Consider the following 14,749-nt stretch of genomic DNA (forward strand, 5'->3'; position numbering starts at 1 on the left):
CCTAAAACTAACAGTTTTAAGTATATTGAAATGCTCCACTGTGTAGATGCATATGTTTAGCCCAGAGGAATTGTAGGCCCCATCAATTATTATATATGAGAGGCTGTAACACTTATAAGAGCACCAGATACCTTCAGAACCCATTGACCTTTCTTGGCTTTATTCAGGAGAGGCAATGTTAGGCCATAAGTAATGGCCTAGAAGCACCACTCCAGAATGAGGCCAACAGGAGTGAATGGGGCACTGGCACTCTTAGAAGTGATGTATCCTCTTTGAGTTGGAGATTAATAAGGATCTAGGCACCCAGACCCTCACTATGAAGTCATAGAGATCACTGTGCCCAAAATGTACACACACTTTAAGGGTACATCCACATGGGGCATATTCAATGCAGATTTTCCACCATGGACATGTGGGCTAAAAATCTGCAGTATTTTCAAGTAGCAGCAAAGTGTAAGAGATTTCTATAAATCTCATCCACATGCAGCATAAAAAAAAATCCAGAACCCACATAGAAAATGATATTAGTTGTGGATTTTGAATCTGCAGCATGACAATTTATGTTGCAGGTTTCCATTGCGGACTTAGTTCTTTGCAATGCCTTAAGGAAAATCAACACCAAAATCCACATGTAACTCATGCCGTTCTTTGACTCTTCTTTACACCCATGTGGATGTACCCTTAAGAAGCTGATTATAAGCTCAGGTCTGTTCATCACTACGTCATGTCAATTCTCCCAACATAATAACTTTTTCAATCTATAAAACAATATGTCATCGAGACATTCAAGGATGATTACATTAGTGGGCTGGCCCAATATAATGAATCATTGATTCTTTTCATTTGGAGGCCAAATGTGATTAAGCTTCCCTGTGGTGTGGAGAATACACAGGTTGTCACTTTAATTTGAAAACTGTGTTAATTGGCGATGTAAAGATGCTGCTGATTGACTTGAATAACCAAGAGCAATGAACATATTGATGGATGCTCCCCCTGGGAAAATATTCCAATACTGCTATGTCCCTCCTTCATCAAGAGCCCCATAACAGCAGAAAAATAGAGACTGCAAGGTGATACACACGATAATATCCAACAAGTATATTGCAAGTGTATTGCAAAATTAACTATTTCATGGCAATTGGCACTATTTACGTGGCGATCAATAACCGTACTTTTGTACTCAACATTGGGACAATATTAATAACATTTTTGGCAAGTTAACAAATTAAATATCAGTCTTCACGCTTGCAATTGTGGTTTTTAAATCTTGCCTGATGTTTTTTTTTTTTTTTCTTTATTTATTTATTTTAAATAAGAAATGCAAAAACAATCTTATGCACAGCAAAATCTGCAGTGGTTTATAGCACAAAAAATAAAAAATATTCTCTTAATTTAAACCAACAATGATCTCTGAACAGAAAGCATTTACTTCAGTTGCATAACAATTCCAGTTTGGGTGAGTTTTCTAACACAGCATCCATGTTGTAATTCTCACCTTGGTATCACTGGAGCAGCTAACGACAAAGTTGCAATTCTGCAACATAATGTAAGTCTGTACAAGTCCTCCAAAGAGTACACTGTGAAGGAAGTACTATACCTGTGTCCCAGAATAATGGGTTTGCTCTATGTACCTTGGTTCTATTCAGACGTCCTAGCTAACATATGTACACATATAGGCTTTCTTAAAGCTCACAGTACTTCATTTCCATCTTTGACCCATAATCCTTTCCTGAACAAACTGTACTCTGCTTTTAAATGTCTCAGAAACACATCTACAATAATGGATTAAAGGATCAAGAATGTCAGGATATGCAATACACTGGCTCTTCAGAAGGGCTTTCATTATTACACTGTGCCGCTGAGTCATTATATGTTTTGTTACAAAAGGTAGTTCCTGAACTATTTTACTAAGCAATTCTTCATGCCATGCAAAATTAATAGTTTATGGATGTCTTTGAGGCTTTTCCTTTTGAGTTCATAGGCTTTACCAACCTTAGTGCTTTTAAAAAAAAAAAGTCCTTATTGCTCTTGCAACTAGTCACATGCTGGTCTCGCGTGTCTGACAATAACCTGTTTCACCAGTGTCTGAGGGGATTTCTGGGGCAAATAAATGATTTTCCACTTTGCTTTCCTCCTGATTACTGTCCTGTTTAATGTCCTCTCCTGCTAAGTAAATGTCCTGAGTACAATTTTGATTGATTGTTTTCTGCAAGGAGAGTACATCCGTTTCTGCTGTGGCATTGTTGCCATCATTCTTTTCCTCAATGCAGTTAGTTTTGATGTCCTCCTGAGTATCATTCTTTGAACTACATACCTGCATGAAGTCATCGTCTTCCGTATCTATTTCTGTAAAGCTGCTTCTCTTCTTGGAAGAGAGTGAAACAAGCTTTGGATTTCGAGAAGGCGATGTTGTAGAATGTGAAAATACACCTGGCCTCTCAGTTTCTGTCTGCATTGGTTGCTCTGAGGATGAATAGTCTTGCAGAAAAAGTGTGCTTAGCTGAAGATGAGTGTATAGGGGGTGTTCTATTGTCTTAGCTGGCAATGAGCTAGTGATATTTGCTGGATTTTGGAGAGAACTGCCCTGTTTGAAATTAACTTTCAAAGATCTAGACCTAAGTGGATTATTCAGTTTTGTGGAACTCTGGCTATCTTCTCGCTCAATACCCATTTGTTCCTGGAGAAGTATCTTTGGGGTTCCACATTCATTCCTAGCAGATGGCTCTGATAATTTATATTCAAAAGTGACATCTTTTGGAGCAAAACCTGGGTATTTTGTACGTGGTTGGAACTGAGACATTTTAACCTCTCTGCCACCTTCTTGAGGAACAGTGTATGAAGGGAACCTCATTTCAAGGTTACTTCCTGGAAATGGTGTAAGAGGAGATCTTTCAGCTTCAGTAAAGTCTGTTGCACAACTGGCAAAGCTGTCAATGCTTGAGACACTTCTCATGTCAGTTATTATATCTTTTGGAACAACTGATAACTGGTTTCTCCTCGCCGAAACATCTTCCATTTCTATTTCCTCTTCATATGCAGGTGGAATGATTGACTGCTCATGATAGGCAGAGTTAACACTAGGATGTGATTGTGCTTTTGTGATCTCGTTGTACAGCTCCTCTAGTTTCTGTGCACTGAGATGTTGTGGGCTGGAAGAAGAATTGTTTAATAGTTCTTGGGAGTCATGTTGACTGACCTCCTGATATTTATTGTCGAATGATTTATTTGAACTTGTCTCAGACATTGTCCTCCTCGTCCATTTCCATCGGCTAGGAGACAAATGATTATCATTAGTGTTCTCTACTTTATTAGATTCGTCGGCAGACTTATCTACAACAATATCGATCAGCTCCATGCTGCGAGCAAATGCATCTTTCAGATTCATAGACACAATGCTACCATTTCTCTTCGCTCTTTCAAGTGCTTCTCTCCTCTTTATTGCTTTCTCTTGCCTTTTCTGCTCTTTGTAAAATTCTGAGAAATTGTTTACAATGATTGGAATAGGCAATGCAATCACTAATACACCAGCAATGCAACAAAGACCTCCAACTATTTTGCCAAGTAATGTTTTAGGATAAATGTCTCCATACCCAACTGTGGTCATAGTTATGGTTGCCCACCAAAATGAGGCAGGTATACTTGTGAATTTAGTAGCATCTTCATCTTTCTCCGCAAAAAACACCAAGCTAGAAAATATCATTATTCCCATAGCTAAAAATAATATCAGTAGTCCTAGTTCATTGTAACTTCTCCTGAGTGTAAATCCTAGTGATTGGAGACCTGTTGAATGTCTGGCAAGCTTAAGGATACGTAAAATCCTCATAATTCTGAAAATTTGAACCACTCGACGGACATTTTGAAACTGAAGAACACTCTTGTTGGATTCTGTAAGGAAAATTGTCACATAATATGGCAAAATGGCTAATAAATCAATTATGTTCAGTGGGCCTTTAAAAAACTTCCACTTGTTGGGTGAAGAAAGAAATCTTAGTAGATATTCCATTGTGAACCAAGCAATGCAGACGGCTTCCACATGTGCCAACTGAGGGTTATCATTTGGCTGCCCAAATTCATCCGGTTCTTGCAGATCAGGTAGTGTGTTCAGAGATAATGCAATGGTCGAAAGCACAATAAACAGAATTGATATAATCGCCAAAATCTGAAAGACAAGATAAAAAGAAATGATTTAATATTGGTGATCACAAAATATAAATCCTTAATATAGAAAAGAACTTGAAATACAGTCAACTAGAGCTGAAACGATTCATCGATTTAATAGATGAAATAGAGGCAAAAAAATCCTCGATGCAGTTTTCCTGGGGAAATGGGGACACCTGTGATTTGGCAATGGCATGTATAATGTTATTGGCGGGGGGGTGTTAATGGGGGCACCTGTGATTTGGCAATGGCATGTATAAAGTTATTGGCTGGCTGTCGGGTGGGGAGAGGGGTTAATGGGGACACCTGTGATTTGGCAATGGCATGTATAAAGTTAGCCATCTTCTAACAAGAAAATTACATCTTAAAGATGACCTGTCCCCTCTCCTGACATGTCTGTTTTAGTAACGACTTGCATTCCCCATGTAATAACAATTCTGAACCATCAATTCTTATGACTCTATTATTTCTATTAGAAGTTATAAATTAATTTTTGAGCCGCTTGCAGTAAAGGTACAGATGGGTGTCACCAGTTGAGGGTGTGTTCCTGTACAGTCTGACACCATCAGCACTGCTTGGATAGAGTCAGACACACCCACTACTGGTAACACCCAGCAGTACCTTTACTGCAGACTTCAGGCAATGTATTTGTAAACTTCTAGCAGGAATAATACAGGATTGCCACAACATAGAGTCATAAGAATAGATGCTCCAGAACTGTTATTACATGAGCAATGCAAGTGGTTACTAAAACTGACATGTCAGGAGAGGTGACAGACCCTCTTTAAATTACAATTTTCAAACATGCCATTACTCTTTTGACTTTCCATCTGGAACACAGTTTGTTGATCACATGGATGACCCATTGATTTCCCTGCAGCCGCTAGACCCCATAATCAAATCATCATCATTTTCACATGGGAAATGGCTGGCCAAACCAGATAACCAGCTATTACTTCATTATATTAGAAGCAGCATCCTGAAAAGTAGCATAATATACGCAATTCAAAGTGCAGATGCTGGTAACAGAAATGGATCTTAAATTACGCTGGCATGCACCTGCTAAATTTTTAAAAAAGAGCAGCAGTATCATATTTTCTGTGAAATATACTGTAATATGCCGACAAGGTGATTTCATATTTACAGGAATAACTGCTGCAGATTTTCTGTAGTGTGGATTTACGACTGGAAAATTCACAGCATCTTACAGTAGCAGCAAAGCGGACGAGAGTTAAACTGATCTCATCCAATGTGCATCGGAAATTGATCTTCGGTGAGTATTTAAACTCTGCAGCATGCTGTAGATTTCCACTACGGATTTTACCCCTTGCAATGCATATTGTGGGATCTGCTGCAAAATCCGCCCTGGCTGGCCATACCCTAACTGTTTTTAAAGAGTTTGTATTGGATAGAGATGAGTGAAGTATTCAAAAGAATTTTACCCAAAAATTTGCTTGGTGACGAATTACTTAGTCACGAAGCGCATTTCTTTGTAAGTAGTAGGTGCAATGACAGTGATTGCGCCACTCCCTGTCATTGTCCTTCTTAGATGCCGAGTTCAAAGCTGATTGCGGTATCTGACAGTTATAACACAGCGTGAAAACAGTGTCAAATAAAATAAATAAAAAACCAAGAAAAATCTTACCTCATCCATTTGCTCGCGACAGGCCGGCTGCCACCATCTTGATTGAATATCTAGCACAAAAGTCTTGCATGGCCTGCATCACTTTGCCTGGCGTGGTGATCTCATACGTCACCGTGCACAGGATTTTGTGCGAGATCTTCAATCAAGATGGTGGCGGCCAGCCCAGCGTGAGGAAATGGATGAGGTAAGTATGATTTGATTTTTTGTGTGCTTTTTGCACTATTTCAGGGAAAATCGATTTGCTACCACAATGCTCGAATTTTCCCTGAAATTTGGATCGAATTCCACTTTTATTCGCTCAACACTAGTATTCTAGTATTGGATTTTCAGTTTCAATCCCTAGAACACATTGTCACTTTTTTGACTGGCGGTAGTCAGACCCCTAAAATACCTACTGATGTGAATGGAGCTGAACTATGGTACCAGGCACAACCACGCTCATTTGTATGTCATTTTTGCCTCGGTCCTTTGTTCTGCTGATCATTATGGATCCTGAGTCTTGAATTCCAACCAATCATACATTGATGGCCTATCACAAGGTTAGACCATAAATTGAGATTCTCCGATAACCCCTTTCAGACAAAGGTGCTGCTAATCTTGGTAAAATCGCATGTATCGCCATTCATTTATTTACGGGGCCTTTTATATTTGGTATTGCCAGTACTCGAGGCCACACCAGTACCTGAACACATGAACCCAGTCACAAGGCATACTTTCTTACACTTTACAGAAGATATGATGTTGCTACACCTTTAATTTCTAGAATTGAAAATACTACAGTAATAAAGACTCCATGAACGGATATCAATAAATTGCTGCCATTTTTCCTCCCACTGCTGTGTCAGTGCACTTGATTTTGTAAAACTCAGCAATAGTCAGACTGACGGTTTTATAATAACAATACAAAGAAATGAACACGCAGTATCCTAAAACAGTAACCAATCAAGCTTATATGCAGTCTGCAGAAACACAGACCTCATGTACTGAGATTAATTGCATTATTTACATGTATTATTGTAGTCTTACGCCTGCTGCGGAAACTTAAAACTCAGCAGTAGAAAAGTGCTAAAATATAAATGGCAGATCAATAGCGTCTACCGGATTTGTAAAGTTTAATAACAGCAGTATGCACACAAGTATGACTAAGCATTGTGAAAATATAATTAAATACAGCAGATTCCTTGGTGTTAGGTACAGAATGTTTGGAAGAGGGAAAAATAGAAACTTCACAGTTGTATCCTGCCTTCTAAGCCAAAGCTTTGAAGTGAAAGCGCTTTAAAAATAAATGCTGTCCTGTGTCATTAGAATCTTAATTAAATGTAAAGCCCATCTACACTAGTGAATATAGTAAAATATATGATAAAATAAAGAAACTGCAATGTTGATCCAGAAGAAGGGGAAAAAAGACAAACTACTTTAAAGGCTATGGACACCTTTGTGCACTAAAAATTAATAAACCCATATCTTACCGTAATTCAGCACATACTAAAATTGCACTTGTTTGTTTACTGGTATCAGCTTTGCTTCACATGCACTCAGAAATACTCTGATATGCGTTTTACTCAGTGCTGTCATCTCCTGTGAGAATCTGTGGGCGTTCCTGTGGATTTCACATACACCAGCATATGTAGTGTCCCACTAGGTAAAGGTGGGCACTACACAAGGGTTAACATGTCTTTTGCATTACTGTGATGTTTAATTATGCATTTCCCTGGGTTATCTGGGTGTCAGGCCTGTTAGGGTGTAGTTTAGCCTCCTAGACATTAGAGGGAGCTAGAGAGCCCTGTGTATATACACTGCGTGCAGAATTATTAGGCAAATGAGTATTTTGACCACATCATCCTCTTTATGCATGTTGTCTTACTCCAAGCTGTATAGGCTCGAAAGCCTACTACCAATTAAGCATATTAGGTGATGTGCATCTCTGTAATGAGAAGGGGTGTGGTCTAATGACATCAACACCCTATATTAGGTGTGCATAATTATTAGGCAACTTCCTTTCCTTTGGCAAAATGGGTCAAAAGAAGGACTTGACAGGCTCAGAAAAGTCAAAAATAGTGAGATATCTTGCAGAGGGATGCAGCACTCTTAAAATTGCAAAGCTTCTGAAGCGTGATCATCGAACAATCAAGAATTTTATTCAAAATAGTCAACAGGGTCGCAAGAAGCGTGTGGAAAAACCAAGGCGCAAAATAACTGCCCATGAACTGAGAAAAGTCAAGCGTGCAGCTGCCAAGATGCCACTTGCCACCAGTTTGGCCATATTTCAGAGCTGCAACATCACTGGAGTGCCCAAAAGCACAAGGTGTGCAATACTCAGAGACATGGCCAAGGTAAGAAAGGCTGAAAGACGACCACCACTGAACAAGACACACAAGCTGAAACGTCAAGTCTGATTTTTCTAAGGTTTTATGGACTGATGAAATGAGAGTGAGTCTTGATGGGCCAGATGGATGGGCCCGTGGCTGGATTGGTAAAGGGCAGAGAGCTCCAGTCCGACTCAGACGCCAGCAAGGTGCAGGTGGAGTACTGGTTTGGGCTGGTATCATCAAAGATGAGCTTGTGGGGCCTTTTCGGGTTGAGGATGGAGTCAAGCTCAACTTCCAGTCCTACTGCCAGTTTCTGGAAGACACCTTCTTCAAGCAGTGGTACAGGAAGAAGTCTGCATCCTTCAAGAAAAACATGATTTTCATGCAGGACAATGCTCCATCACACGCGTCCAAGTACTCCACAGCATGGCTGGCAAGAAAGGGTATAAAAGAAGAAAATCTAATGACATGGCCTCCTTGTTCCCCTGATCTGAACCCCGTTGAGAACCTGTGGTCCATCATCAAATGTGAGATTTACAAGGAGGGAAAACAGTACACCTCTCTGAACAGTGTCTGGGAGGCTGTGGTTGCTGCTGCACGCAATGTTGATGGTGAACAGATCAAAACACTGACAGAATCTATGGATGGCAGGCTTTTGAGTGTCCTTGCAAAGAAAGGTGGCTATATTGGTCACTGATTTGTTTTTGTTTTGTTTTTGAATGTCAGAAATGTATATTTGTGAATGTTGAGATGTTATATTGGTTTCACTGGTAAAAATAAATAATTGAAATGGGTATATATTTGTTTTTTGTTAAGTTGCCTAATAATTATGCACAGTAATAGTCACCTGCACACACAGATATCCCCCTAAAATAGCTAAAACTAAAAACAAACTAAAAACTACTTCCAAAAATATTCAGCTTTGATATTAATGAGTTTTTTGGGTTCATTGAGAACATGGTTGTTGTTCAATAATAAAATTAATCCTCAAAAATACAACTTGCCTAATAATTCTGCACTCCCTGTATAGGTAGGCCCAGACAGGGAAGAGTTAGTTCAGTCCAGGTGGCTAGAAGTGTAACCTAGTCAGCCTGAAGTTCCTGAGTCTAAGCTTAGCTCAGAAGATTACCCCAGAAGAAGAACTTTCCTCCTGGGAGAAACCTGCAGACACCCACCAACCAAGCAGTGCCAGTACAACCAGCTCAGATAAGTAAGCTGATGGGCAGAGGTACTATAAAGTAAGAGCAAGGGTCAATACGGGAGGAAGATTTATTACCAAGGATTAAAAGCCAACATTTAGGCATCCGGGCCTTGGGATACAGCCAGCCAGAATAGCTGTGGAGATAGTGCAGCCTGGACTGTGAAGCATTACTTGTTTACCCTCCAAGTATCTTGCAAGATTATACCTGCCATTATTGAATGTAAGCCTGCTTGTGGAACATATGCTAAAAGGGACTACATCATTATCCACTGTATGTACAAAGTTGGACTGTTTAAAGTAAAGCAACGTTTGGTTCACTATACCACCTGTGTACCTCAATTACTGCTACTAGAAACCGGTGTGCCACCGTTACAGGCACTGGCGTCACGATCCTTAAAGGGACTTTGCCCCAGGCACTCAAAACACCTGCAGCATCCAGGGCACCTCATCCACCATCAGGCCTGGTCCCTACATACAGAGTGTGCCCCAGAGGAACTTTGTGTCAGCCTCTCCTTCACTGCCGCATGCCTGCCCAGGGATCTCCTCCAAACAGTGAGTAACCCTCGATTGCCCATAACCGTGACCTCACTTCGCAATACCCTGCAGGTCTGGAGTGCTGCACATAAGCTCTGCTTCCCTGCCCCCACATCCTGTTACACAGCACAGCTATTAGCCACTTACATATAGGCTGCCGGAACTACCAAGTAACTTGGTAGTAAGATTTCATTCCAATCCACAACATGGTGAGTCTTACAGGATGCTATAGCCTGTAATCAACAGATCTATTTCTCACTTTCCATTCTGTAGAAAGTTCATTATTTGTAGACACAATAGATATTTCTGCTGATAACATTAGTGCAGTGATCTACAGTCATAATCATGGTGTTATAAGCAGGATATAGATGTCATTACTGACAGTTCTCACTACATGGGCTCTCTTCTGAATACAGTATTGTGTGCAGTCCGCACAGTGAACGGTCACTTGTCCCACAAAGATTAGTACAGTGTGATGACACACAATGCTATGTACACATATAAGTACACGGGGGGGGGGGGGGGGGGGGGGGGGATTTATCTAAACTAGTGCAAAGGAAAACTGGCTTAGTTGCCCATAGCAACCGATCAGATTCCTCCTTTCATTTTCCAATGAAGCTGTGAAAAATTAAAGGTGGAATCTGATTGGTTACTATGGGCAACTAAGCCAGTTCTACTTTACACCAGTTTGATAAATGACATATATATATATATACACACACAGTGGATATAAAAAGTCTACACACCCCTGTTAAAATTTCTATGATGTAAAAAAATGAGACAAAGATAAATAATTTCAGAACATTTTCCACCTTTAATTAATGTGACCTATAAACTGTACAACAAACTGAAATCTTTTAGGTGGAAGGAAGAAAACAAAAATAAAAATAAAATAATGTGGTTGCATAAGTCTGCACACCCTCTTATAAATGGGGATGTAGCTGTGTTCAGAATTAAGCAATCACATTCAAAATCATGTTAAATAGGAGTCAGCATACACCTGCCATCATTTAAAGTGCCTCTGATTAACCCCAAATAAAGTTCAGCTGCTCTTGTTGGTCTTTCCTGAAATTTTCTTAGTCGCATCCCACAGCAATAGCCATGGTCCACAGAGAGCTTCCAAAGCATCGGAGGGATCTCATTGTTAAAAGGTATCAGTCAGGAGAAGGGTACAAAAGAATTTCCAAGGCATTAGATATACCATGGAACACAGTGAAGACAGTCATCATCAAATGGAGAAAATATGGCACAACAGTGACATTACCAAGAACTGGATGTCCCTCCAAAATTGATGAAAAGACGAGAAGAAAACTGGTCTGGGAGGCTACCAAGAAGCCTACAGCAACATTAAAGGAGCTGCAGGAATATCTGGCAAGTACTGGCTGTGTAGTACATGTGACAACAATCTCCCGTATTCTTCATATGTCTGGGCTACGGGGTGGAGTGGCAAGACAAAAACCTTTTCTTACGAAGAAAAACATCCAAGCCAGGCTACATTTTGCAAAAACACATCTGAAGTCTCCCAAAAGCATGTGGGAAAAGGTTTTATGGTCTGATGAAACCAAGGTTGAACTTTTTGGCCATAATTCCAAAAGATATGTTTGGCGCAAAAACAACACTGCACATCACCAAAAGAACACCATACTCACAGTAAAGCATGGTGGTGGCAGCATCATGCTTTGGGGCTGTTTTTCTTCAGCTGGAACTGGGACCTTAGTTAAGCTAGAGGGAATTATGAACAGTTCCAAATACCAGTAAATATTGGCACAAAACCTTCAGGCTTCTGCTAGAAAGCTGAACATAAAGAGGAACTTCATCTTTCAGCATGACAACGACCCAAAGCATACATCCAAATCAACAAAGGAATGGCTTCACCAGAAGAAGATTAAAGTTTTGGAATGGCCCAGCCAGAGCCCAGACCTCAATCCGATTGAAAATCTGTGGGGTGATCTGAAGAGGGCTGTGCACAGGAGATGCCCTCGCAATCTGACAGATTTAGAGTGTTTTTGCAAACACTTATGCAACCATATTATTTTATTTTTATATTTTTTTTCATCCCTCTACCTAAAAGATTTCAGTTTGTTTTTCAATTGAGTTGTACAGTTTATAGGTCACATTAATGGTGGAAAAAGTTCTGAAATGATTTATTTTTGTCTCATTTTTTTACATCACAGAAACCTGATATTTTAGCAGGGGTGTGTAGACTTTTTATATCCACTGTATATATATTATTACTCTTTTTGTGAGGCAAGGTAACCAAAAATTGGCTGTTCTGGCACAGTTTTTATTTTTAGTTTTTTGCTATGTTCATCTGACAAGTCGATAATGTCATATTTTTATAGCAGGTCATAGCGACGCGGCAATACCTAATATGTGCATTTTTTAAATTTTATTTTACACAATAAAAGCATTTTTGAAAAAAAATCATATTTTTGTGTTTCCATTTTCCTTTTTTTGGGCGATTGTCTTAGGTAGAGTCTAATTTTTAGCGGGATAAGATGATGATTTGATTGGTATCATTTTGGGGCACATATGACTTTTTGATCACTTGGTATTACGCTTTTTTTAATGTAAGGTGATAAAAAAATGGCTTTTCTGGCACAATTTGCATTTAACGATGAATGAGGAAGCAAGTGAAAATGTTTCTTGGCATAATTGGGTATTATAGGTGGTTTATACCCAATTTCGCCGGGAGGTCTGCACCCCTGACCGATCTGCTGAAAGCAAGGAAGTCAGTCAGGATTCGGTGGAATCCTCAGGCAGAAGAAGCATTTCAGGCCCTGAAAATGGCCCTATGTGAACAGCCCGTCCAATCCACACCCAACTTTAATTCATTGTCCAAACAGGCGCGTCTGAAGTAGGGCTAGGAGCCGTTCTGTCTCAAAAAGTGAACGGAGATGAACATCCCATCACTTATTTGAGTAGAAAGCTTACCCCAGCAGAAAAGAACTACAGCGTAGTGGAGAAGGAGTGCCTAGTCATCAAGTGGGCCTTGGAGTCCTCATGGTACTATCTGCTGGGGCAACATTTTTTCGCCTGGTGACGGACCATTCACCATTGGTCTGGATGAGGAATTACAAGGAGAGAAATGCTCGGGTAACAAGGTGGTTTCTCTCCTTGCAGAATTTTAATTTCTCGGTTGAAACATCGAGCCGGAAAGCTGCAGGGTAATGCGGATGCCCTGTCACGAGCATCATGTTTTGGTGAGGGTGTTCACCCCCACAGGTTTGAACAGAGGGGGGGGGACGGTATGTGAGGCAATGACAGGCCTCATATATGAAGGATGTATGTATCTCCGAGAATGGTACAAGAAACCTATTAAGGAGATGCATATCGAGGTTTTGCTGGGGTGCACCTGAGACATGCCACCAAGGTACCCGGCCTTGGTGGAGTAAAAGCCATTAGCTTGTGTGTCCACTAGAATAGATAGTGGACGCTCTTGTTAACTAGCATAGCTGGTTTCAGCAAATCTGGGCCTGGCTTTTACTGGGAGTAAGCAAAAAGCTGGGTGGGTGCTTACACCCGACGATCCACTCCAGGGTTTATACATGGCTCATGTCCAGGATTGTGTTTTAGGCTACTTTCAGACTTGCGGCAAAGTGATCCGGCAAGCAGTTCAGTCGCCGGAACAAAATGTATGCCAACTGATGGCATTTGTAAGACTGATCAGGATCCTGATCAGTCTTAAAAAAATGCCTGATCAGTAAAAAAAATGCATTGAAATGCTGAATCCGTCTTTCCGGTGTCATCCGGCAAAACCGATCCGGCATAAATTTCTTTCACCTTTTTTCCGGTATGCTCATGCGCAGACCGGAAGGACGGATCCGGCATTCCGGTATTTTGAATGCCGGATCCAGCACTAAGACGTTCCTATGGAAAAAATGCTGGATCCGGCATTCAGGCAAGTCTTCAGTTTTTTTGGTTTGGCTGGAGATAAAACCGTAGCATGCTGCGGTTTTATCTTTTGCCTGATCAGTCAAAATGACTGAACGGAAGACATCCTGATGCATCCTGAACGGATTGCTCTCCATTCAGAATGCATGGGGATATGCCTGATCAGTTCTTTTCTGGCATTGAGCCCTTTTGACAGAACTCAGTGCCGGAAAAGAAAAACGCTAGTGTGAAAGTACCCTTAAAAGTGAGCAGCAGGAAGTAGGGTGTGTCTGTTGTGGAGCTGATGAAGGCTATATGAGCCGCAACGCGTCCTTATATTATATCCTTTGAACTGATGAATTAAAACAAGCATATTGAAATAAGAAGAGAACGTCCGCTCAGATTTATTACACACGGTCTGGATATATCTCTTTCTCGTGCGGACCAGTTTTAGTCGAGTGCCAACTGACTTTCACTCTGATCTGTTGAGTGAGAGACTGAAGATCACACACTGCAAGGCACGTGTGAAGCAAACACTAGCCTGTGGACTGATTACCTGACCCGGCTGCAATCCGGCTGTAACTGAACTGTAAGTTTACTGGAACAAGCAATAAACAGTGTTGAAGAGACTTTGTTGTGTCCCTGCCTTTCTTCAAAACTGGTCCTAGGAGCCCACAGCATTACAATATATATATATATATTTTTTTTTTTTGTGGAACGGAAATATGGACATAGAGAAATGGATACACACGGAGTAACTTCAGTTTTTTTTTGCGGACCCATTGAAATGAATGGTTCCGTATTTGGTCCGCAAAAAACAAAAACGGAATGGACAAGGAAAGAAAATATGTTTGTTTGCATGAACCCTAAAAGTGCAGCCGATCAACCTGATGAATGAGCGAAACAGTCGTTCATGCAGGCAACTAAACAATCGTTTCCAGCCATGCTGTCTAAACAGCACCCTGCTGCCCAGAAACAATGCAGCTGTATGAGGATGACTGACCGAGGAACACTACCTTCCAGATAATT

General features: G+C 40.6%; 1 protein-coding gene across 1 annotated transcript in view; it reads right to left on the reverse strand.

The window, feature by feature from the left end:
* Positions 1-1,868: 1,868 nt before the first annotated feature.
* The window catches only part of KCNB2 (potassium voltage-gated channel subfamily B member 2), a 254,937-nt gene continuing 242,056 nt past the window's right edge, over positions 1,869-14,749 (reverse strand). The window contains exon 2 of the mRNA XM_040432262.1: positions 1,869-4,159. Within this exon, the coding sequence (XP_040288196.1) occupies positions 2,039-4,159 (2,121 nt within the window). The 3' untranslated portion in view covers positions 1,869-2,038. The remainder of the gene's footprint in view (positions 4,160-14,749) is intronic.

Source organism: Bufo bufo, chromosome 5 (assembly GCF_905171765.1).
Source record: "Bufo bufo chromosome 5, aBufBuf1.1, whole genome shotgun sequence".
NCBI lineage: Eukaryota > Metazoa > Chordata > Amphibia > Anura > Bufonidae > Bufo > Bufo bufo.